Source organism: Calypte anna, chromosome Z (assembly GCF_003957555.1).
Source record: "Calypte anna isolate BGI_N300 chromosome Z, bCalAnn1_v1.p, whole genome shotgun sequence".
Lineage (NCBI taxonomy): Eukaryota > Metazoa > Chordata > Aves > Apodiformes > Trochilidae > Calypte > Calypte anna.
The window spans coordinates 67,451,794-67,475,892 of NC_044274.1; the positions used below are offsets into that span (position 1 = coordinate 67,451,794).

General features: G+C 42.4%; 2 protein-coding genes across 4 annotated transcripts in view; one reads left to right on the forward strand and one right to left on the reverse strand.

Moving 5' to 3' along the window:
* The window catches only part of ATG10 (autophagy related 10), an 86,771-nt gene extending 74,193 nt beyond the window's left edge, over window positions 1–12,578 (forward strand). For 2 of the 3 annotated variants that reach the window (XM_030467981.1, XM_030467982.1), the window contains exons 6-8: window positions 8,488–8,585; window positions 8,867–8,986; window positions 9,363–11,530. In XM_030467981.1, the coding sequence (XP_030323841.1) occupies window positions 8,488–8,585; window positions 8,867–8,986; window positions 9,363–9,375 (231 nt within the window). In that variant the 3' untranslated portion in view covers window positions 9,376–11,530. Of the gene's footprint in view, window positions 1–8,487; window positions 8,586–8,866; window positions 8,987–9,362 lie in introns of all 3 variants that reach the window. The other variant, XM_030467978.1, reaches the window with a different exon arrangement.
* Window positions 12,579–21,602: 9,024 nt separating this feature from the next.
* RPS23 (ribosomal protein S23) lies at window positions 21,603–23,815 on the reverse strand. The gene is made up of 4 exons (XM_008492132.2): window positions 23,741–23,815; window positions 23,280–23,439; window positions 22,197–22,317; window positions 21,603–21,806 (listed from the first exon to the last, which is right to left on the reverse strand). Exons 1-4 carry the CDS (start codon window positions 23,742–23,744, stop codon window positions 21,660–21,662), a joined length of 432 nt encoding a protein of 143 aa, XP_008490354.1. The 5' UTR covers window positions 23,745–23,815; the 3' UTR covers window positions 21,603–21,659.
* Between the last annotated feature and the right edge of the window lie 284 nt (window positions 23,816–24,099).

Sequence of the window (24,099 nt, forward strand, 5' to 3'; positions counted from 1 at the left end):
TCGTTACCTCCTTATATTTAATACAGTTAAACTGGTGTTCTGATGCTCTGCTCTAGCAGAAATTTGCTTTCCATTCATTACCTTGCCTGTCTTCTGACTTTCACAGCTATCCATTGTAGTACCTTCTTGATGAGCTGTAAAGAGGAAGTAAAAATATATGCCACCCAATTTGCTGACTACAATATTTCAAACTTCAAAGTCTTATGGAATCTCTCTTCCCAATATCTTTTGTCCAGGAATTCTTGGGATTATAGAATGAATCCTTTTGGGGCACATTTGTTAAATGCCAGCATGGATATTTTTTTTCTTCACTTAGTGTTTTTTAATCAGAGTAGGAAATATGTTTCCAGAGTCTTTTCCATACTTCCACAGCTTGTTGGATCTTTCAGTTTTGCACCTTAGATGAATTTCTTAACTTAAGAACAGATTTTAAATAGTAATTAATTAAGACTATATGCTTCATAACTAAAATGGTGACAACTGAATTAATGATATTTTGGCAAGCAAAGAAGAAGAATCATCTGTTTATTTTCTTAGGAAAATGTCTGAGATGCCATTTCTTGACAATATAATTATGAACCTGTCAATTTTTAACTATAAAGTTTTCTTAAAGAATCCTAAATGCAACTTACATGCTTGTGAGACGTTTCAGCTTTAGAAACGTAGTACTGAGTGTCATCTAGTGCCTTGATTCCTCTTGTTCTTAAAGATTCAAACCTTATTATATCTATGTATTTTTATATATAAATATATTTAAATATAAGCACTCCTGGCTCTTCCTGATGAATGTTGTTCTTGTCCTGCATTATCTCTTAGGTAAGCCTTTTAAGGATATTTTGCTAGCCGTTAAGTTACTGTTCAAAAATACCGAAGTTATAAATTGTAAAAAAAGAATCAATAACCCTTAAAAACTGTAAATATTCTGGAATCAGGCATATAAAGAGTTTTTGAGGATGAAAGACAAAATAGGTGTTGGTCATCTGGTTATATTTTCTATTCTATATTGCAAGTATTACAGTAATAAGTTATCTATGCACAAAAAGTGCATGTGAACATCAGATGTTACAGCAGTCTTCTCTGTTGTTATCATTGTCCTATTTTATAGAATTGTCCATTGTTATAGAAATCACTATATGGACATTATGTTTTGACTGCACCTTAAATAAAAATGGCCTAAAGATGTAAAGTAAACTAAAGCAGAACTTCTATTTAAACCCATTTCCATCTGCCACCTTTGGAAACACTTTGCTTCTGGCAGACTGTGACTTTCTAACTTGCACTGTGCATTACACAGTGAGGTAAAGCTGTCTTCAGAGGTCATGGATAGAGGTGTTGTTCCTCTTTTGGATGCACCCTGATGGTTCTGATAGCTTTAAAGGTAGACAAACAAGACTGATGTTTTTGTGGCATCAAGCCCTAGACATGCTCAGCTGTCACATTTATCAGAAGCCACAGCTGTCAACATGAGTAGCAGTGGGTTAGCAATATGGAAGGGATACGTACATTAAGCATGGTGGTCAGAGCTCTGTCTGAAGGAAAATTTGGTTTTATTGCAAGATGTAGCCAAGAGGCATCATTCAGGCTGTGATCAGCCATCCTTTGTGACATTAGCAGGTTTTTAAGTTGTCCTTAATAAAAAGAGCAATTTGAGAAGTGGTTGTTTCTTCAGAACCTGTGTTTCCACCTTTGTTGCAGTCATGGATTTAGAGCAGGAGGTACAGAGCAGTGGGTGGGGTTCATCTTTCAGAAATTCTGGCTGTCTGAAGGGTACTTCTGTTCACGTTGTAGGATCTGCCAAAGAGCTCTGTTTTCCTCAGAAAAATTCAGCTGTTTGATTAGTTGCCTTTTCAGCTTGGACGTCACATTTCATGAAAGAAGGATGGGATCCAGCTTAGTTGGCTGTCTTGGGTTAGTAGTAGTAAAAATATTAATAAAAACTTGTTACTAAAGTTAGTTGGTATGTCTTTTGAAATACACAGGGAGCAGATACATTAAATCATAAGGGCAATTTCAACTGCTTGTCTGCAAAGAACTTCTTGAACATAAATCAAAATCCCTCTGCAGCCTTCCAAAAAGAGGTTACAGAAATTTACTTTTTTGGTTTAGTTTGCACTTCTTTGTCTCACCAGGGTCCCTTCAAGTTTTCCCTTGCTCAGTACCATTGCAGATTTATTTTGATTGTCTAAGAAAATGCAGGAGAACAGCAGTAGTTGCACTTTCATAGTCATTCTTCAGCTCCTGCTACAGACAGAAGTAGCTTGTTTCATCTTGAACAGGCTTAGCAGTGGGAGTACTTCTCTGGGTTTTACAGCAAAGTCACAGAAACTTTCCTCAGTTATATCTGTAGGATGACTTAGCTACTGCTTGTAAATTGAAATCAAGGCAACTATAGATATGTTACCTGCCACAGGTAATAAACTATCCCATGCCCACTAGGATAGATGGCTTTTTTGGAGTTGATGAGTTTTCTGGCTATTGCAGCAAGTGCATTTCTTTTAACAGCTGTTTTGCCTGCTCTGAATTTTTCTTTTTTAATTACAATTTCTCTGTAGCTAATACCAATTCTCTTACTAAAACATTTTTATGAAATGGCTGCATTAGTGACCTATGCCAGTAGGATGGAGAAGCTCCATACAATTAGTATGCTAACAATAGCTTTATTACTATGATCTCTACCTTCCATCACGATGCTAGAACTTCAGTGTGTAATTACAGTTCCTTAGTACTGCACCTGCAACATAATGATTCTGTAGTAATAGTGTCTCTTTTATAGTAACTCCATTATTAGAGGAAAAACTTCTGTGATGAGAATGGGGGAGAGTGAAGTTTGGAACATTTTTCATGTGACAGCTATTGCTATCCTGGTGCCACTGCAAGGATGGTTATTGGTCCTTGTAAACAAAACATGTGTATACCCATCTGGCTTCAGTGCTCAGGCCTCAATTCTCTACTATGAATTCAAGTAAATAAAATACTTACAGTATCATAATCTTGAGTGAAGGATTTTTACTTTAAAAAGACATTTTTCAGTAAATGTGGTCAAAAACTGGTGAAAAGGGAGTGACATGCAATTCTTTATTCCTTGCATCACTATTTCCATTTCCCTAAATGGAAGAGATTATGGATGACATGTTTTATTAGTCCCACCTTCTTTTTCTCACCTGATGACTGGGGTTGTGAACACTACTGGGAAAATTTCTGAAAAAAATTTATGCTGCCCGTGGTGTTTGATGGTAGTATCCTCTACGAAAGTTATGACACCTCTCCATGAGTTTATTTTTTCAAAGCAGCATCATGCAAACTGGACTGAGGACGAGGCAGTGTCAGGCACAAATCCCTTGCACTATCATAATAGAGAGACCATAAATGTTATGATGGATGCTCGAAGGCAGTTTAATGTGGCACTGGAGAAAACAGAAGCCATTACTACAGGAAGAGCTCCAGTTATGACAGAGAAAATAAATGGTGCTGTTACAAGAGATGTTCTGACAACAAAATACTTGCTGGTTTGGGAAGAGAGGAGCAGACCACAGTACAGATACCTACAGGCAATTACCCATTACCTAAAGTAATGTTTATTTTTAATTTAAATTTGACATGGATAGTGTTTCCTATATGCACTACTTGATAAAGTGACATGATCCAGTCTGATAGAAATTTTATGCTTAGTTGTTTGTACAAACTATCCAGTCTTTGATACTGTTCAGATTCATGTCTTATCACTTCGCCTTATTACAGGCTCTGGACAGGAGAGGGGAGCAAGTTAGTTTTCTAAATCTTGACTCTTGATGATCCTGTGAGGGACAGTCCAGGTCCATGAGTAAATGATGACAGGACAGATGCAGGCTGGCTGATAAAGCCTTCACATCCCTGATGGACTTGACAGAAGAGGCCTTCTTACACCACATAGAAAAAACTGTTGCTCAACTGAAATGTTTTTTTTTCCAGCCCTCTGGCAGCCTGTGGTATTCATTTTTTGTTGTTGCTGAGGGTTCAGGCATGCTATCTGACATAAACCTCAGTGAAGAGGTTTAAGCTCATCAGTTTAATCTTACAATGAAGCCACTCAGCACCTACACAGGGATGTTTATAGTTGCACAGCTAACAAATAGTAAACTGTTGTGCTGCCAGTGCACAGTCGCATTCAATCTTGAGTACTATTCCTAAACAGAATTACATTCATGTGCCATCTACCCAGTTAAACATTTCACATCTTTCAGCCGTCTGTCATTTGCATGGTTTTGTCTGAGAGGAGTTGGAAGTAACAACTACAGAAATGGGTACAGAACATCCTTACAAATCTCTCTTGAAGTCATCTAATAAAGGGGTCTTTCTGCTGAAAATAAATGAAGCAACATTTTTAGCTTTCAGATTCAATGGAGCTGCCTGTAAAGGTTTTATTTCCCATGAAAGTTAAATCCACTGACTGAGAGGGATATGCAGATGTATGGTGGACCTCAGCATATGATGCTGAACAGTGTTGTGAATGTGCCTCTTGCATAAATAGCTGTAAGTTCATAGAAAGATATAAGAAAATAATGCTTTTGTTTTCAAATAAACTGTATGTCGGTGTACTGCTGACCAGAAGTCATGGGCAACCTGCAGATGGGTTCTTGCTGTACAGTGCCAGTGATTAATTGTGAGAATTTACATGAAACTCTCACACATTACTCTCTAAAATGCATCACTACGTGACAGATTGGAAAAAGTTTAATTGTAAACTTAAAGTGGGAAGACTCATTTATACTATTTGAAGTGTGAAGGTTTTTTGCATGAATTCCGAGTAGGACTTTATATTTTTCATGTAACTGCAACACCAGCTCGTGGATCAGGCTAGCTGAAGGTTAGTATTGCTGCCCTCACATTTCTCTCAGGATGCATTCCACTGCATGAAGAATATAATCATTCCACCAGATGACTGCAGCAGGTAGTAAACATGATGGTGAAGCTAATGTAGCATAAACTTTTATTCCTTCTCACACTCTTGGTAGCGTTTGTAAAGGACTTTGGATTCATCATACTGTAGCCACACAGCTGTCTCTCAGAGCATGTTCTGAAGTACAAGTTTCCTGCTTTCCTTGACTTTAGAGCTGGCCACTGTGGTGACAAGCTCCACCACCATCTTCAGTTCTGGACCTATCAGCAGTGGCTTCCAGCAAGGGCATTAATTACTTTGACTGTGCAGAACCTGACAGTTGTATGTACAGGAATCAGTTCTAGGCAACCCCCAGACCAGGCCAAATCTGAACTGCTGACCTGGCAGTGACAAGGTGCTGTAGCACATTACCAATTCTGAAATCATTCAGGGCTTTGGTAACTCTTGTCTTTTTATTGGCAGCTGTCTGGTACTTCCTCCTGGAAGTTGCTATGTCAGTGATTTACTCTTGAGTATACATTAAAGCCTCACAGGGATGCCATTAAAGGATTTGGAATTCAGGATCTGACTGAATCAGATATGGTGCTCTCAGAGTGTTCTCCCCAGTGTTCAAAAGCTCTTCTTCCTGCCTCAGCCTATTCCCTTTGTAGAGGCTCCTGATTAATGGGTCTTGGCTCAGGATTTCTTTTAATCGTTTGTGCTTTTGTGTTTTTCCTATCAGTGTGTGACATACCTCCTATCTTTCAGGTTTTGAATAAACACTAGGGCATATTTGCAGTTTCATGCCTTTTGTTTATGGTAAGAAAGATATATACAGCAAGCTTATTTAGAAATTCTGACTTTGAATGCAGCTGTTTCTCATGACATCATGCTGAAGGATCTGTGTAATAATGAACTTCAGTTTCCTGGAGTAGAGGTAAACAAATATGTGACAATGCTCAGTTTTCAATAATGGCAGACATAGCATCTCCTCCTGAATGTTCCTACACACAGCTTCAGTGCCGTTCTCAGTCTGACCAGGGAGCAGCATGAGTTTAACTAAATCCCTGTGTCATTTCGTTGTTGCCATTCAAAATTCCGTGGATTATAGTGAGATTTGTACCACCCCTGCTCAGCTGTTATTTCAGGATGTGCATGAAGCAATCCATGGTAATTTGAAGAACAAGGAGACGAGCTAGGAAGAGGGTTTCCCTTACAGAGACCCTTACAGAGAAGTGTTCTCAGAGCCTTCATATTAACCCAGAAGCTGATGGCTGGATCCTGAAGCAAAAGCCTCTCTATTTACATTTTCTGGATCCAGAGGACAAGAAAGATCCTTGCTACACTTTGAAGAAGAAGAGAGCAGAGACTGCAGGGTATTCAGAGTGTGAGCACCTCTATCATATTCTCATAAATCACAGATCAATGCCAAAGATGGTTGGACCTTGTGTAGCAGTGCACTCTGCTTTTTCATATGGACATCCAGTTCTTAGAATTTGGGAATTTTATCAGTGTCACTCTGTCATCTTGTAACAAGAGGAAAGATGTAGAATATGAAGTTAATAAGGTATTTTTAAAAATCAGGTCTGGCCTCCATTTTTCACTCCCTGGTGGTTTGCTGAATCATGAAGTGCAGGACAGAATCAAATATCAGGTTGCAGGATGGCTGTGAATGACTTGAGGCTGAATATTCAGCTTTGAGAATTTTCTTATTCCTTGGGTGGAGTGTTAAGTCACTTAAAGCCCATATTATCTTCTCTGTTGTTTTTGGAAGTGTATGCTACCTCTTTCTTTTTGTAAGGGAATTGGATGAAATTGCTGCCCAATCTAATTTTGGTTTTATTTTGCTTATTATTTTTGTAAGTATTGTTAGCTATCCTTCTTTTCTTATCTTTGAGGAATCCCTCACAATCTTTGGCACAGCTTATGTATTTTCAAGAATTATTTGGAGACCTAAGCTAAGTTGAGCTAATTACTTAGAACAGAGCTTTAATTCAAGTTACTTCTTTCTTTTTCAATGGAAAACAGCATCAATTCACTTTTACCAACAGCAGATGGTAGCCTTCTTGTGGTAGTTATCTGTTTGCAGTGAAATGTAAAAAGAAAAAAACAACAAAACCAAATAACTTTCTGAGCATTATTTTTATGTTCTTAAGCCTCTGGAAGTTTTTTAAAGTCCTCTTAGACATAAAATGCTTGATCCTTGTGAGTATATTCTCAGCACAAGAGTCAAATGTCCTTTAGCTGTAAGAGACCCTTTTTAATATTTAATAATACAGAAAATGTCCTGCTTGCTGAATGTGACAGGCCAGGATTTCTTTTTAGGCAAGGGGTTGGGGAAGGAGATTTTACTGTCTAGGAGGAAGACCCACTCTGTCAGAACCTTCTGTTCAGTGCAGGCAGTTTCCTACATGCTAAGATAAAATGCCATCACAGAGCAAGGGTAGTTTGTCCACAGCTGTATCAGCTTCAACAAGGGAAATTGGTGTCAGAGCATGGATTCAGTATTCTTCTTTGCCATCGAGAAGCAGAGCCACCACAAGAAGCACATCTGAGGAAAGAGGTTGTTCTTTACCCAGGATAAAACACTCTTGTTTTAGTCCTTGCAGTCTGTCTCTGCTGAGGCTCTGGCTAAGTATCCTATCATCTTGTCTGGGATCCATTTCTAGCCAATCCCTGCTGTGCTGTTATGCCCCTTGCTGTGCATGAGGATGAGGTAGGATTTGTTTATTTTGATGCAGAAGTGGTGACCTCAGCGGAATTAAAGAAAAGTCACTTCCCTAGGGGGTGGTGCTTGAGAAACTCAGATATGATGATCTTCTGGTATCACCCATGTAAGTGCTGATGAGATCACTGTTAGGGCTTTGCATTGGGTGCAAGCTTGATTAAGTCAAAACACATCTACTGTTGAAGTGCTGTCTGGAGAAGAACCCTTCTGTAGCATTGGATTGAGTTTTCAGCAGCACTGCATGCAGTGTGAAGGCAGAGAGGAAGAAACAGAGCCTGATCATGTAGGGAGTGTGTCTGCAAATTGTACTGTCACTGAATTATTTTATCTATTTCCTCAGGATGGTGCTGACTGTGCTTCTAAAGAACAACTGCTTTAGAACATTTTTCTGTAAATAGCTTAAAATGAGGATATATCTTATATGAATGGAAGTCCAGACCACCTTGAGGGCTCGTCCTGCATGCTCCCCCTCACTGGCTCCAGATTAAACCATGTTTACTTTCCAGCACCAGTTTGAGAAAATACAGGGGTAATGGGTCTAGATTCTTAAAGAGGTTTTCCATGGAGTAGGGTATCACATTTGATCAGATAATTCTTTACACAACAGCTTTGCCTACTTGCAATCAGGTAATGCTGATACAGTAGCTTGAGTCACTTTTGGAAGCCATTACATCTTAAACAAAATGTTGGCATAGCCTGCTTGGTGATCTTACTTCCATTTTAGGATAGGAAGCCTCAAGTCTTAATTTGTTAATGGCTATCAGTAGGGGTTTAGCAAAGTAGGTTAGGGTCTGAACGGAGAGAAGCTGCATCATAATTGAGCCCTGCTTTGTGTTTTCCAAATACAAATGGAATAAGTTTGGTCTTCTTCTTGCATAGTAACCCAAGTGATATTCCCTCACAGGAACACCCTTTGCTTGGGCAGCCATTTTTTGTTCTGCATCCGTGTCGGACTAATGAATTCATGACTTCCATACTGACTGCTTCCCAGAAACACAACAGGTGAGAAACACTACTGTGCCTTGCAAACCTCAATGCAATGCAGATAGAGTTAATCAGCCAAGAAGTGGGAATGGTCAAAACATCAAGAACTGTTGTTCTTTTACAGAATAAGAATCTGGATTGTGACCTAAGAGCTGAAAGTTAAAATATATTTGATACAGATGAAACGAAAGAGTAACCGCATCTGAAGTTACTTTAAGACTGACAAGTCTGTCTGTAATTCAGAAGGGGCTGGGATAATATGTTTGTGGTGATTTTTTGTTGTTTGTTTTTTTCCCTAGACACACAAATTACATTATATTGTGGCTCAGTACTGTCGGCCCAGTGGTGGGTCTAAATTTGCCTCTGAGTTATGCAAAACTAGCACATGAACAGAATACAAATGCCAGTTCAGTTGGAAGGTAAGAAAAGATGAAATCACCATTTTTCTCTCCCATTCTCCAGTGAAAATAAAAAGGTCAGATGGATAACTGGCAAAAACAGTATTTTCTCTCTTGGAGCTGTTGGTTCAGTTCATTTAGGACTCACCTTCCAGTATTTTTTTTTTTGCATGGCTGCCTTATTGCCTTACTTACTTTGCATTGAAAATTGTGCTTGGCCCATTTCTGACAGCCTGACTGTAAAAAAGTCTCTGATGTCCTGGGGTCTTTCCCAGTTGCATAAAACCATTTTACAGTGGTTCCTCCAGCACATAGCTTGGTGGTGTGACCTACTGGAACTCTGTTACAATGATTTTAATTTAATTTTTTTTTTTTCTATTTGATGTCTCCACTTCAGGGTTCTCAGCTGAAGGTAAGCTGAGGGTGGTTAGCAGTAGTAAAGCTGCTGCAGACAAAGGAATCAAACAAAGGAATCCTTCCTGACTGGTAAGCAATGCAGTATGGAAAAATGACAGTTCATGGCTCTTTCCCTGGTCACAGTGGAAGACCTAAGAGTTGGCTGCAGTTGTGACAACAACTCTGAAGTACAACCAAGATCTGAACTCACTTGTGATTGCATTGAACCCGTTGAAGTCACTCCTTTCCTACCTCTGTTTAGCTGTGGGCACAGCCTTAGCTAGTCTGTACACAAATACACAAGCTATTTTCCTTGTTACAGAGTTGAGAGGCTGGCTTACTGCTACTAAACTTATCCACTAAAAATCATGTGTCAAGAAAAGCTGCACCATCTGGGAGGGTTTGGACAGCAAAATTTTCTTAAATGTGGTTTAGCTTTTAATCTGTGGTTTAGGCATGTGAAAATCAGTGTATGGGCTGAAATTAATTTGCCTAGGGACCACCTTCTCTACCACAGCCTTATGCATGGAGCATCCTTGTGTTCCACACCACACACAGAATATCCTAATCCCAGGTCTGAATAGTACTTTGCTGAGACTATTTTGTATATGTCATGCTTCAGAGAACATACAGGATCAGGATGGTAGACAAGCAAAGTACTTACAGTCAATATCTGACTAAGCATGTACAGCTCTAGAGTTCAAGGGGCCTAACACTGTCATGGGAAAACATCTGGCTTTTCTGTGCTTCACTGCCTCCAAAGGAAGCTTTGCCATACCCTGTAGGAGTTACTGTTGTAGTCAATTAGTATTTCTCACTGTAGTACTAGTAGTCGTTCACAGGTTTGGTCCCTATCCTCCAGTCTTCACACAACCCTCCCCATGCAGCTGTTGAATTTTGAGCAAGTAGGAATTGCACAGTAGTACAGACAGTGACAACAAGATTAGAAAGAGCTATTGTACAAGTTGTCTTGGATTCTTTCCTAATCACATTGTATTTGTGGTGTAAACCAAACCACAAGTCCTGAGCAGCTGAGATGGAATTACAGATTTTACTTTGTATGTCCAGCAATATGTCACTTGTATCCAGAGTCCAATGTGTGCCACATCAGAGTGGAAATGCTCAATGCATCAAGTTTCAGATTCTGAGTTTTCAGGTATTTTGATTGGCTGCATATTTTTAACTTGCAATATATGTTTTTGATGGATTGAAATGCAGTGCAGTCTTCAAAACTCTATTGGTCCAGAGTTCTTTTGCCAGCTATTTGGAATTAATAATGAAAGAACATAATTTATTCCATTCTGGATCATAACAATCTGACAAGCCATTCTTCTGTGTAAGATTTATGAAATATATTTTCTGTTGATGTGCCATGATGTGTACATTGCCTTTTGTATCACTTCTGGTAACATATGCTTAATAACTGCACCCATATCCCATTTTCAAATTTAAGGACAACTTACACAGGAGAAAAACAAAACCAAAAAACCCCCAAATAGCTTGCAAGAGTTTTAAGAGCAGCTGAATGTTCATCCCTGCTCTCTGATCTTCATTTGTGATGCACTGGAACTGAGTAATAAAAGTGATCAGCTCTCCTCAGCTGCCCTGCATCACTAAGCAGCTCTCTCTCAGCTCCTGCTCCATCTATCCTCTCACACTGTGCCAGCTGGCCCTTGGGACCTTTATTCCCCATATCACTTAGAATTGGCCTCAGGTAGCTTTATTTAAACCAAGGTCTGAATTAGCTCCTGCTGACCTTAGGATCAGGGAAGTGGAAAGGATTGATGGAGTTGTTCCCTATAGACCATCAGCACTGAAAGCTGCATCAGCATATCTGAGGATCATTTGCACTTGTATTCCCAGAGCATCACAGATGTTACCTGGTACTGCACTGAGGAGTGAATATACAGAAGAAATTATGCTTTTAAACAACAGAAATAATAAAATGCAATCCTGAGCACAGATTGGCTTTGAAATAACTTGTAACTGAAATGCTGGTTTTAGTGTTCTCATATAGTGGACAAGAGCTGTTCCTTGATAAAGCAGAGGATAAGACCCTGGAACATTTAGCTAAGGTGCTGCTGTGCAAAATTTCTAAGGATAGTTTCATAGGCATTTCTTGGAGACCATCTGTGAGAGTCTGGCTTCACTGATTTGCAGTTGTCTCAAAAGAGCAATTTTAAAGTGAACAGCCCTGGCTAGGGTGGAGGACCTAGCTGGCCAGAGCTGAGCAGGGGGGACACCTCAGGAAGAGATAAGAACTACTGGGTGGAGACTGCTCCCCTTTTCTGAGGGCCAGCCTGCAATGCTGGGACATCCCTGTAGGCACCATTACCCTGGCCAGAGTGGAGGAAGCTACCTTGGTTGTACTGATGCTGATGTACCTGACTGTGGGGGCTGGAATGGAGCAGGGAGCTGATGAGTGGGTGGGGGACTGCACCCTTCTGCAGAAGCTCCCCCCCTCCAGGCAGCCTGTCTGCAATGGCTCTGATGCCAATGCCCCTGGCTTCTGTGGCAGCTGACTGACAGCTGCCCCTTGGGAACAAAAGGAACTCAGGGGTATATATGGCTGTCCATGCTGGGGCTGTTTTGTCATCTCTTGACCCACCGCCCTTCTGCATGTCCAGGATCAGCACCATCTGATCTTTTTCTGAAGAAGCTTGCTGGACAGCTGGGCCCCTGCTGGTGACTTTTCTCTCTCAGTCTTCCTTCCCACTTTCTTACCCTTTTTCTCCACTTTTCTCTCTCTCTTATATCGTCTTTTCCTCTCTCCCTCTTTTGCCTGGCTCTATATTTTTGGCTGTCTCAATTGTCAAATAAAGTCTGCTTGCACCCAACCCTCCTACAGTTGGACTTTGTTTCATGGATCCAAAACAAAAATAAATTTTAATATTACCTTGGACAGTAACACCATCTCTTCCTGTTTCTGTCATGGAAGCAGAGACTGCAGGCCAGCTATTCATAACAGCATTTGGACAGTTTGGGTTTCCTCACTATAGGCAAAACTTATTACTGCAAATCTGGGAAGTGTCTTTGCTCAGGATGTCACTGGACAGTGTAACAAGTGAAGAAAATGAAGAAGAAGAAAAGAAAACAAATGTGAAGTAATTCTGGGAAAATATATCCTGCTCACTTTCTCCAGTCCATCAGCCTTCCATTGTACCTTAAGATTATCTTTTTTTTTCCCCCAAACATCGATAATAAAACTGGAAGTTGTACATAAATACATATTTTTCTTTTACATGGAGGAATTCTCAAGCCCCATTACGTTATACCTTAATTTATCTTTTGTAAACAAAATGGAGTATTATTTGGGCAGAACATTGCCCATTGTATCAGTGATCTGGATGAGGGGATCAAGTACACCCTCAGCAGGTTTGCAGATGACACTAAGCTGGGTGGGAGTGTTGGTCTGCCTGAAGGTGGGAAGGCTCTGCAGAGGGACCTGGGAAGGCTGGATTAGTGAGCCAAGGCCAATTGTATGAGGTTCATCCAGACCAAGTGTCATGTTCTGCACTTGTGTCACAACAACCCTGGGCAGTGCTACAACAGCAGCTTGCCCAGGTGGCCAAGAAGGCCACCAGCACCCTGGCCTGGATCAGAAGTGGTGTGACCAGCAGGAAGGAAGTGATCATGTCCCTGTATTTTGCACTGGTGAGGCTGCACCTCAAATCCTGTGTTCAGTTCTGGGCCCCTCATTACAAGAAGGACACTGAGGTCCAGTGAAGGGCAACCAAGCTGGTGAAGGGTCTGTCCTATGAGGAGAAGCTGAGAGAACTGGTCTCAGTTGTGGAGAGAGAGACCTTACTGCTCTCTGCAACTCTCTGAAAGGAGGTGCTGCCAAGGTGGGTGTTTGTGTCTCCTTCCTAGTAACAAGCAAAAGGACAAGAGGAAAACTGAAGTTTTCAGGAAAACTGAAGTAATAAACTGAATAGTAAAAGTAGCTTCTTCACTAAAAGTGTTATCAAAAACTGGAATAGGCTACCTAGGGAGGTGGCTGAATCACCATCCCTTGGAGGTGTTTAAAAGACATGTAGATGTGGTGCTTAGGAATATGGTTTGCTCTGCACTGAGTAGAGTTGGGTTAGTGGTTGGACTTAATAATGTTAAAGGTCTTTTCCAACCAGAACCATTCTGTGGTTGTACTAGAGTTGAGATTTCCTGTGTCACCAGCTTTCAAGGCACTTGTTTAATGGATGGCTGCACACAGTGGGATGCTGCTTTGTCAGTGTCCTGACAGCTGCACCCTGCCTAACTCCCAGACATCCTCCCCCAGCAGCCACTTTACCTCCTAAATATCTCATAACCAAGAATTCACTTGTCTAGACTCTTAAATGGTTTCTAGTTTCTGAAGCTATCTCTGCCTTCCTTCCTTCCTTCCTGCTGATAAGGCCTCTCCAAATTTCTCTTCAGTGCCTTGACCCTGCTCCCACAGTTGCTGAGACAAGGTGATAGTAATGGAGAGCAAGAAATGGATAAGCAAAAGGAGAGTTCCACTGCCCTGCTACAACTCTGAACTGTTTAACACCATCAACAGTGAAGTAACACAACAGTGTCATCATCACTGTCAGTGTTTCCCTGAAATATGTCCAGAATACCACTAGACAAAAGTTCAGCTTGGTTGTACAAATACACCAAACTTAGACTGAGAAACAAATACAGGGTAACAAAAGTATTTGGAATCAAGGAGAGATATAATCTTGTTTAGAGATCTACTTCCTAATGGCTCGAGTGGGAAGTAGGCATCTAATTTCCCGTTTACATCTGTGCCTTAATCTTACTTGTAGAGTGTTTTATACAGAGTGTTCATGTGCAAAAGCCCCAATTTATTTTAAAATCAAGCTAATTGCATCACTATTTTGTAAGCTTATTTACCAAATCTGTTGAAGATTATTGGGTCTGAACTTGGATTTTAGCTACATACCTTATCTGAATTCTTGCAGCCTACCAAAAAAAAAGAAAATTGCCAGTTCCAGACAGTTTTTTAAATTTGCTCAGTTGTTCATCCTTGCTAATCTGGGAAGACATACTGAGGACCATTGCTTCTGGGGACTTCTTTTTAAGAGAACTGGCTCATACCTGCCCTTGGTCACAAGAATCAGCAAGAATAAGGAATTTTGTGTGTTTAACTAAGCCAAAAACATGTTTTTCTTTGGAATGCAGTTGCTACCTACATAATCCTACATAAGCCTCATCTGGTCTGCCAGAGGGTTTGTAGTTGGTTGGTTTTGGTTACTAAAAGGAACATTCCTTCAGTCGAATTATATGTATGTTTTCACAACAGTAAATTTTGAGCTAGTTAATTAGAGCTGAATATAATGAAGTAATCAGTAGCAATTCTTGTTGTGACTCCAAGAATTTCAGCAAAACTTTTTCAATAACTTTGTTTTTCTCCATTTGCTATCACTATGATTTAATGAGTTTGGACATCTGTATTTATATTGCACAGCATTTCAGTTCCAGCACAAAGGAAGAAGGATTGCTCTTTCTTATGAACTCTGAAGTTACAACTATTTCCTCAAAAGTACTCTCTTATAGAGAACAGTGTATGTTTGAATATCTGTGCATATTTTTAGTAACATAGAGGCCTTTAAAAGTGTTTCAGAGCATTTAAATCATGTTTAGTAATACCTTTTATTGTCTAGAATAGTAAAAAAACCATGTATCTGAAGTTTATAGCTGCAAAACTACCATATCAAGTAGCTGCATCTTTAATTCCGGACTTTAAAAAGTGAAGCTGAATCAGAGGCATGTGAGGAGAGTAGCCCTGAACAGAGTAATGATGTACTGAGTTCCAGGGGAGAATTAGGAAGGTATCACACCTGTTATCCTTATGCCCTAGATTTCATTACAGTCTTGAAAAACACAGCACCCCAAGGAAGCTTTTCCCTTCACCACTTGAGAGTTTGTTTTAGCTGTCACCTCCTGAAGATGATTTTCAGCCTAAGAAAGGAGGGGAGTTTACTGCTGTGTTTGAAGAGAGGATGGTTTTACAGAGCCCTGCCTTCAACGCCTCTTTCCTCCAGCCTGTGAGACAATAACACGTTTTCCTGTGGTGTTGTTTTTCCCTTATGTTAGTACAGCACACTGGAGGAGGCAGCCCTGTCTAAAGAGATTAGGCTATGTGCTTTGTGCACTGCTGGGCTCAGCAGCCACACACTGTTGCCCTCAGCAGCAGAGGCCAGATGGAGTGAGATACAATTCAGTCGCTTGCTTTCCCTGCCTGTGTTGCTGCCCAGGATTAGGCTATAGATAGAGAAGAATCACAGTAAGGAGATCTTTCACTGGCAGTCATCTGCATCACCAGGAACAATCCCTGAGGTCTCTTTTGGGATACATCACCTTAAAACACAGAAGCTGCTCTTAATGATTTTGGTTTCTGCTGAGCAAGCACTGCAGCCAGTGCCATTCCCCTTCCAGGGACAGGTAGAGGCCACAGGAGGTTGACAACACAGGCAGAGCTTAAGTGGGGAAAGGTTTGGCAAGCTGTGGAAATGAACTAATCCTTCTTTCCTTTGCACCTGATCCAAATCAAAATCCTGGACTGAATTTTAGTGGATTCCAGCCAGGCCTCAGTCCATCAAGCGTTGATTGCTTCTCCAGGGTTTGTAAAGTTCATTCTCTGGCATCCAGCAGTCAGGTGTTGTTAGCTTCAGATGATTAACCAAGTCTTCTAGTATTTACACATGCTTTGCTAATGAATTAGAAACATGGACTGCTGAACCTATTGCACGAGATCACCTCTTCCCTGATCTCTGTTGATTCCCATCCGTTAAAGAGGATTTGGGTTTTATGACATGTAATTTCAGTGCTTCCTTATTAGGCTTAAAACCCCTCATCTCCTGGTGATGACATTTGCCTTGGCTCATCTTCCTTTGACTTCTTTCTACAATGTACACATCACACAAGTTACTTCTGGGCGCTGGCAGAATCCACAGACACTTTTGTTAGAAGAATCCTGGTGCCCAGGTGTTGACTAGATGTTGTATGCTAAATGTGCACAAATAATAAAAAGCAACTCAAAACATGCAACCATCTTTAATAATGTTGCCCTTCACCTGTTCTGCTCAGTTCTCTGTTCTGCTGCTGCTGACTTATTAATCCTTTATGTTAATATCAGTCTCATTTCTGCTACATTGTCATGGCTTGACTTCATGAACAAAGACTTCAGAAGGGCTCTCCCCATGCTTGCTGACGGCTGAAAAGGCCAATGCAGGACAGGCAGTGGGGTTGCAAAAGGCACACCAGAAAGTGTCCTGTGAAGGGACAGCCAAGGCATGGGTCTGTCTGTGCTGTCTTTTCTCCTCCAGACTGATTCTCTTTGTGTTCCCAAAGGAGGCAGCAGGGTTATGGATGGTGTCTCCATGCCTCCCGACTGGAGGCCAGAGTGGAACACTGCTGGCAGTCAGTATGGCCAAAGCTGAGGGATTGTTTCAGGGAGTACTTGTATCTCCTCTGTGGGGCTCCTCTCTTGTGGCAAGTTCACCACAGAGCACAATCTTAGGGAGGTGGTGATCCTCCATCCTGGAGATGTGCCCTGCCCAGCACAGCTGTGTCCTCAGTATCATGGCCTTAGTCCTGGTGACCCCTGCCTGTTCAAGGACAGGAACATTGCTTACTCAGTCAGTCCAGTGGATGTTTAGGATTGTCTGGAGGCAGCACTGATGGAAGTGTTCAAGGAGTCACAGGTGGTGGCAGTAGATGCCCCATGATTCAGACCCATATAAAAGAATTGACAGTACAGTGGCTCTGTAGACATCAATCTTTGTACTTTTCTTCACGTGTTTATTGCTCCAGACTCTCTTATGAAGTCTTCCAAATGCTCTGTATGCCTTTGCTAATCTGTTGTCTATCTCTTTGTTGATCTTGGTGTCTGAGGAAATAATGCATCCCAGATGGCTGAACTGCTGGGCTGACTTAAGCTCTGATTTCCCTATGATGATGTAGGGATGATGGAAGTCTTCCTGTGGGGCAAGCTGGTAAAGAACTTCTGTCTTCTTCAAGCCCCCAAAAATCTGTAGCCTCTGCAAAGCAGGATTTAGGGTCTTGGTGTGGGCTTTCAGTCACCTGAGGTTGAATAGGCTCCCATTGGTAACCGTATCAGATGTAAATGCCATTTTCTCCATCAAGGTCTGCCGTGGCCCTTTGGAGCATCTTGCTGAAGGAGATTGTGAATAGAGTGAGTGTGAGAACTCAGCCTTGTTTCACACCATTGATTATTGGGAAGGATTCAGACAGTGCATCGCTGTGTCTGACTTGGCCCTGCTGATCCTCATGTAGCAGGATGATCATTTTGAAGAACCTGGGGGGACATCCAAATCATTCCAAGATTTGCCACAGGCCCTTTCTACTCAGTGTGTCAAAAGCTTTAGTGAGGTCAATGAATGCCACATAAAGACCTTGGTCCTGTTCCCTACACTTCTCAGTTGTCTGAGAACAAATACCATGTCTGTGGTACTCCTGTTGGCTCTGAAACCACAGTGGCTTTCAGGTAGAACTTCCTCTGCTATAGCAGGTACAAAAGTATTCTTGCAAGGATTTTTCCAGCAATGGAGAGCAGAGTTACACCTCAGTAGTTGGAGCATTTTGACTTTTCTTGTGGTACAGGGTGATGGTGACTGCATCATGGAGATCTGGTGGTAGTACACCTTGTTCCTATCAACTCACAAGGAGCTTGTGAAATTTAGCCTGTAGTGCTTGGTCTCCATGTTTCCATACTTCAGATGGGATTCCATCAACCCCAGCTGCCTTGCCAGTTTTCAGTTGCTGTATGGCCTTAGGAGTCTCTCCCAAAGTAGGGGCTGTGTCCAGTCTGGGTTTCACTGGTTGCTGTGTAATGTGCTGAATTGCTGAGCCTTGGACTACCTGGTTGGCACAGAGGAGAGTCTGAAAGTGTTCAGACCATGGGTTCAGGATGGAGGTTTTATCTGTGAGAAGCATTTGTCCATCTGCACTGAGTAGGGGGCTTTGGACTTGGTGTGTGGGTCCATACTCTGCTATCAGGGCTTCATAGAGCCCTCTGTGGTCACCTGTAACTGGGCACAGTTCCAACTTTTCTTCTAAGTTGATCCACCACTTGTTCTGGATGTCTCCAAGTTTCTGTTGGAGATTACTGCATGCAAGACTAAAGGCTGCTTTTCTTATATGGCAAGGTGGCTGAGCACGGTGTGCTTGGAGAACCCTAGGGATTCTTTGGAGGACTGCAGGATGCTATTTTTAATGTGTTGCCAAAGAGCTTCAGGAGAGGGATCTATGGGATGATCTAAAAGTCTAGCTTGAAGGTTTACCTGGAAGCTGTTTCTCACTGTATCTTTTTGAAGATTGTTAACTTTGAGCCTCCTCCTTGGGATGCCACCCCTCTTAGGTTTGGGATTAAAGTTTGCATCTCACAAGGTGGGCACCCCCTTGTCATAGGGAGGAGCTTGTGTGCCCTTGTGAGGTTGGGAGCTATGCTGGCCCTGGCATCTGCCTCCAGTGGGGTCTCCCATGCCACACTGTAAAAAGTTTAGGAAAAACACATACAAAACAAGCCCCTCATTCAACCAAAGCTTTAAAATGTACATGATTTGAAGAGTAGTAAGCACCTTTGTTCTTTTCTCCCATGTTTTTGGTATGACCAGATTCTGAGGGAAACCATTCTAAGGAAGCGAAACGCTTGTAAGCTCTTGTGCTTCTAACTCTCATCTGTCCAACATTTAGGAATGCAAAGGCAACAAGACAGTAAATGCACCATTTTCCTAACAAGGACTCACTGAATCAGTTAGAGGCTCCATTTCCCATTTGGAAGATTTCCTTTGTTTAAAGTCTACATAAGCAACTTTTTGGCTTGCACCTTTTTATGCTTCAGCTTCTCCCTTATAGCAACATCTAGTGGCAAGATTGCCTCATGACAATGTCCTACTTTTGGAAACAAGTCTTGCTTCATTTACCTCCGGATAAATCTTCAGCTCTACTGCCAGGTGGATTTCAGAATTTGAAAAGAATTTGAACTGTGAGGAATTAGTAATCCTCTCCTCTGAGTGCAGTAAAATTCTTCTTTTCAAAGGACGATCACAGACAGCCCTATGAATAATTTTTTGCTACACAAGAAAAAGCAAATCAAAATAACAAAATGAAACAGACTCTGTTTGCTGTAGTAACAAAACCAGAGCTGATTTTCTTACTTGAAGCAGTGTGTCTCCTGTAGAAACTGAGCTGGAATCCTAACACCAGCAGTTGTGTAGGGTAACATTTGCATATATAAGACAATGATTTCTAGATGAAACAAGCTGCTGGGGTCTGTCCCTTTCCACCAGGAGCTGCTCTGAGATCTGCAGTGCTGCCACAGAGCTGAGTTCAGGTTCAGTCATCTAGCAGCTTTCAGCCCTACTGTGATTAAAGATGACCTGAAAAAAAATTATTGATCTAGCTGTTTTGCATGTAATTGTGTACCTGATTGCTCTCACATGTGTACCTGCAGTTGGTTTGATGCATATAATTAGTGAATTAATGCTTTCAGACCTGGCCATCTACTCACATTGTTCTTGCTCCTACATGATGGCTGCATTTCAGAGACATGATGAGAGAGTATGCGTGCATCTCTGTGACTTCCAGTACCTATTCCAAGTTTCAGAGGAACATTAGGCAGAGCCACAGCAGAAATGATCAGGACATACCTGGGATTTCTGGGCATGCAGTGGCACAGCTGAAGTTACTGTGCATGAACAGAAGCTTTGATTCCGTGCAGCTGTAAGAAATACTGGGCAAATGTAGACAATCCTCAAAATCCATCTGCATAATATTTTGGGTGAAAAGAGGACACATCCAGAGCATGCATCTGGTTGCATAAAAGAAAAAAAATTTACTTGCTGCTATTATCCAAGAAAGTAGGAGGGCTAGGCAGCCAGAGAAAAACAGTGCAGTGGTGGCATTTGATACCCCAAGGAGCTGTGGGGATAGCTGATGGCATCGTCCACCCCATGTCCTAAGACTCCCATGTGCTTGTTGGCTGCAGTACACTACAGGTACTGTGCATGTTCACCCTGTCCAACATTAATTCAGGCTTATTGAAAGTATGAGAGGGAAAACCAGGCTCCAACAGAGGGAGTAGTAGTAGTCCTGAAGTCACAGAGAGCTTTTCCCAAGTTCCCTCAAAAAAGGGAAGGGGCTGCAGCTAAAACCCTTTTTGTTGTGACCAGGGCTATTGCATAGGGAAGGTCAACATTGGTTCTGTGCTTGGAACAAGGATTTGACTCCAAATCTCACAAATTCCCAGATGACTAAACTATGAAATACTGAGTGGTAAGAGATTCTCAATCTGTTCTTGAATGTCAGTCCATTTTCACATAAATACTAATTGAAGCAGATTCTTTTGGATGAACACACAGATCAATTGCTGTTATAATGAGGGAGTTGTTTACACTCCTTATTTTCAGCCAAGTAAATATTTTGAGGTCTTACTGCATGAAATAACTCTTGAGATGAAACAAAGAATGCAACACTGCTGAAGGCTTTGTGCAAAATGTAATTTCAGGGGGCTAAATTCAAGGTAAGATACACGTGTGCTAGTATCAACAGAGTGGAAGATCTGGAAATAAGTAAATAAATAGAGGGACACATCAGTTTCTTGGATGTTCTGTCACTTGGTATTAGTTCTGGCATCCACATTTTAACCTTAATGTTGAAAAACTGGGTAAGACAGAGTAAAGATGTTTTCATCCCAAGCTACATTCCATCTCCAAATGCCAGACTAACATCCAGTAGGCAATACCCACTCCAGGCCTGTTTTCTGAGAAACCAGGGAAAAACTTTATTGCACAATGTGACAGTAAAGTAGTAACTCCCCCCATCTCTTGCTGCAGAAGGCATCCCTACCCTACACAGGATGATGCAGCCCCCTGAATGATCCTAATGGCTGTGGCACCAAAAAGCCAGAGTTAGCCCACTTTTACCTCCCATGCTCAGTTGATCTGGACCAGGGTGATACCCAGTCACTAATGGAGCTGCTGGCAGTCTGGGATGGTCTGTGAAGCACTGAGTAACCTTTTAAACCCCTGATGCTCCCAGCAGAGAACCAGGCTGCTCCACACAACACAGAAGTAAACTTGGGAACAGCAAAGATGCTCTGCTCCTGTCACTCAACAGCAAAGCACCTGAAGAGGACAAGCCAGCTGACAACAACAAAAGGACAGCACACCCCGTGTCTCTGAGGTACATCACATAAGCAACAAAAAAACCCATGAGCCTTATGTAACAAGCAGCATTCTTCCAATCAAAAATTTTATTGACTTTTTTTTTTTTTTGGCAAATTAATCTAAATTTATGATCTTGGTCTCTCCTTCTTGCCCTTGTACAAGGCCAGCAGGGAAACATTGGCGACTTTGACAACCTTGAAGCGAACTCCAGGGATGTCACCAACTGCGTGACCCTTCCGTCCAAACCCAGCAACCAGGACTTCATCGTTCTCCTGCAGGGAAAAGACCAGAGTTACACACACACACCTTAAACCCCCACATCAGCAACATCAGGAAGCAACTATGGCTCAAATTTCAAGAAAGGCTGGAGATACAGAAGGCTACTGATAGGTATAGATGGATGAAAGACCATTATCCCCTTCAGTGTCTGCAGAAATAGGTGCAGAGAGATCATTCAGCTTGCAGCAGCATGGCTGAGAAATGGCTTTGTTAAGGGAGGGAAAGTACAAAACATCTCTCATTTTTTTTGTCTGCCACTGCCACTACAGCCTTGAGATGCACATGCTACACAACACCAATGAATCCCTGTCTATCCATCCCCTAAACTCATTAATTAGGTGTTTCTTTGACTTACTGCTTACAGATCAGTTCTTGCAAATTACCTCAATGAAGTTCAGGCAGCCATCGTTGGGAACAAAAGCTGTTATTTTTTTGCCATTCTTGATCAGCTGCACTCTGACACATTTCCTGATGGCAGAGTTGGGCTGTTTAGCTTCTACTCCACTAAAATGGAAACACAGGGAGATAACTGAGTGACTGATGAACCAGTAAGTGTCCATTACACCACAGCTAACTGGATTACTTTGTACTAAGTGCAAGGTGAATCTGTACTTCAGAAACTATCAGTGATCTATTTAGAGCTATTCAGTATATAAAAGTACAGTTCCTAAACTGAGTAAAACGTGAAAATTAATGACCTAGACACACAGAGTTCACCAGGATAAAATAAGTGCTTAGGATGACTTTGCTTTCAGTGTATCTCATTTCTTTTTAGATACCACACCAGTGTCCTTATGCCTCTGAGTCATTTAAAAAGCAACATTTTAAAGGGCTGTAGTGGATGTTCAATGTCATTATTATTGTTGTTATTATTATTATCATTAGTTATCAAGATAAGGAAGTAATTCCTGATCTTTGCTTCATTATTTCATATGCTGACTGGTGATTAGTGATTAAGTGTCAGCACCCATAGTAGTAGAAATACGAGGGGAATAAAACAAAAGAACAAGACACACCTTGCAGCCCTGGCAGAATCCCAACGAAGCTTAAAAATTAGAAAATTAAAGAAGGCCCAAAAGGCCAGAAAACAAGTAAGTGGGATTTTTAACACACGGTACACAAAATCCAAACGGCCCCTACTCTAGACTTATTTAAAAGAGAGTTTTTTAAAGGCACACGTGTGTGATAAAAACAAAACGAAAAAGATTTCAGCGCTGCCACATGGAAAACCAAACCTAATTGTTAATGCAACGTGGCACGTAAACGGTAGCAAAGCCTCTCACAAATTTAAAAGATAAAACTGCTACTTCTTTCCTCAGGTCCCTCTCACAGCCTTCATTTCCCGGCGCCCATCCCAGGGCAGCCCGCACACCCCAGGCCGGCTGCAGGGCCAGTCCCGGCGGGGCTGATCACCATCCCCACCCCTGTTTTCCTCCCCAGGAACCAGACGGCGGTTTTCTACCCACACTTTCTCCAGGACGATCCCCTTGGCGTGGGAGGCACCGCCGAAGGGGTTGGCTTTCAGCGCCGTGCCCAGATGGGCCTTCTTGTACTGCTTATCGTGCCACTTCTGGTCGCGACGATGGCTGCGAAGCTTCCGGGCGGTGCGGAGACCTCGACACTTCCCTGCGGAATAAAAGGTGGAGAAAGATGAGAGGCCCGCTCCTTCGCCGGGACCAGGAGGCGGCCGAGAGGCCCGATGCCTGTGCGGGGAGGCAGGCCCGGCCGCCTCGCTCCTGAGGAGATGGGTAATGGCGGCGGCCGCGGCGATACCGCCCAGACACCGGCGGAGACGCCGGGAGGGCTCAGAACCGGCGTCAGGCTGGCGGGGCAGGGAGAGGAGAGCACTACAAACCCTTCGCGGTGCCCCCCACTACCTGACCCCATGCTCCCGGCCTGGCCTGGCCCGGCCCGGCCCGGCACTCACCCATCCTTCCTCTGCGGCTGCCGAGCGCGAAAGAGGGAAGAGGCCCCGCGCCGCGCCGCCTATCTGCTCCTGCGAGGCCCCGCCTCGGGCTGCCCGCGCCGCGCCTGACTGCAATTCCCACCTGGCACAGGCTGAGGCGACTCGGCCCTGACGCTTGGAGTCGAGGGTTCGATTCCCAGAGCAGGTGACAACGCTGAGGAACCGGTTCGTCCCTGGGTTTGACTCCTTAAATTCGGTTTCTCTAGAATCATAGAATCATAGAACTGGCTGGGTTGGAAGGGACCTCAGAGATCATCGAGTCCAACCCTTGATCCACTACTGCTGCAGTTCCCAGCCCATGGCACTGAGTGCCACATCCA

Bases quoted from the DNA above. Each gene is read 5' to 3' on its own strand.
- RPS23 (XM_008492132.2), bottom strand. The intron at 22,318-23,279 runs GTGGGTAGAAAA...TTTCCATTTTAG, and splicing joins GGGATCGTCCTGGAGAAAGT to TGGAGTAGAAGCTAAACAGC. The intron at 21,807-22,196 runs GTAATTTGCAAG...TTTTCCCTGCAG, and splicing joins GCTGCCTGAACTTCATTGAG to GAGAACGATGAAGTCCTGGT.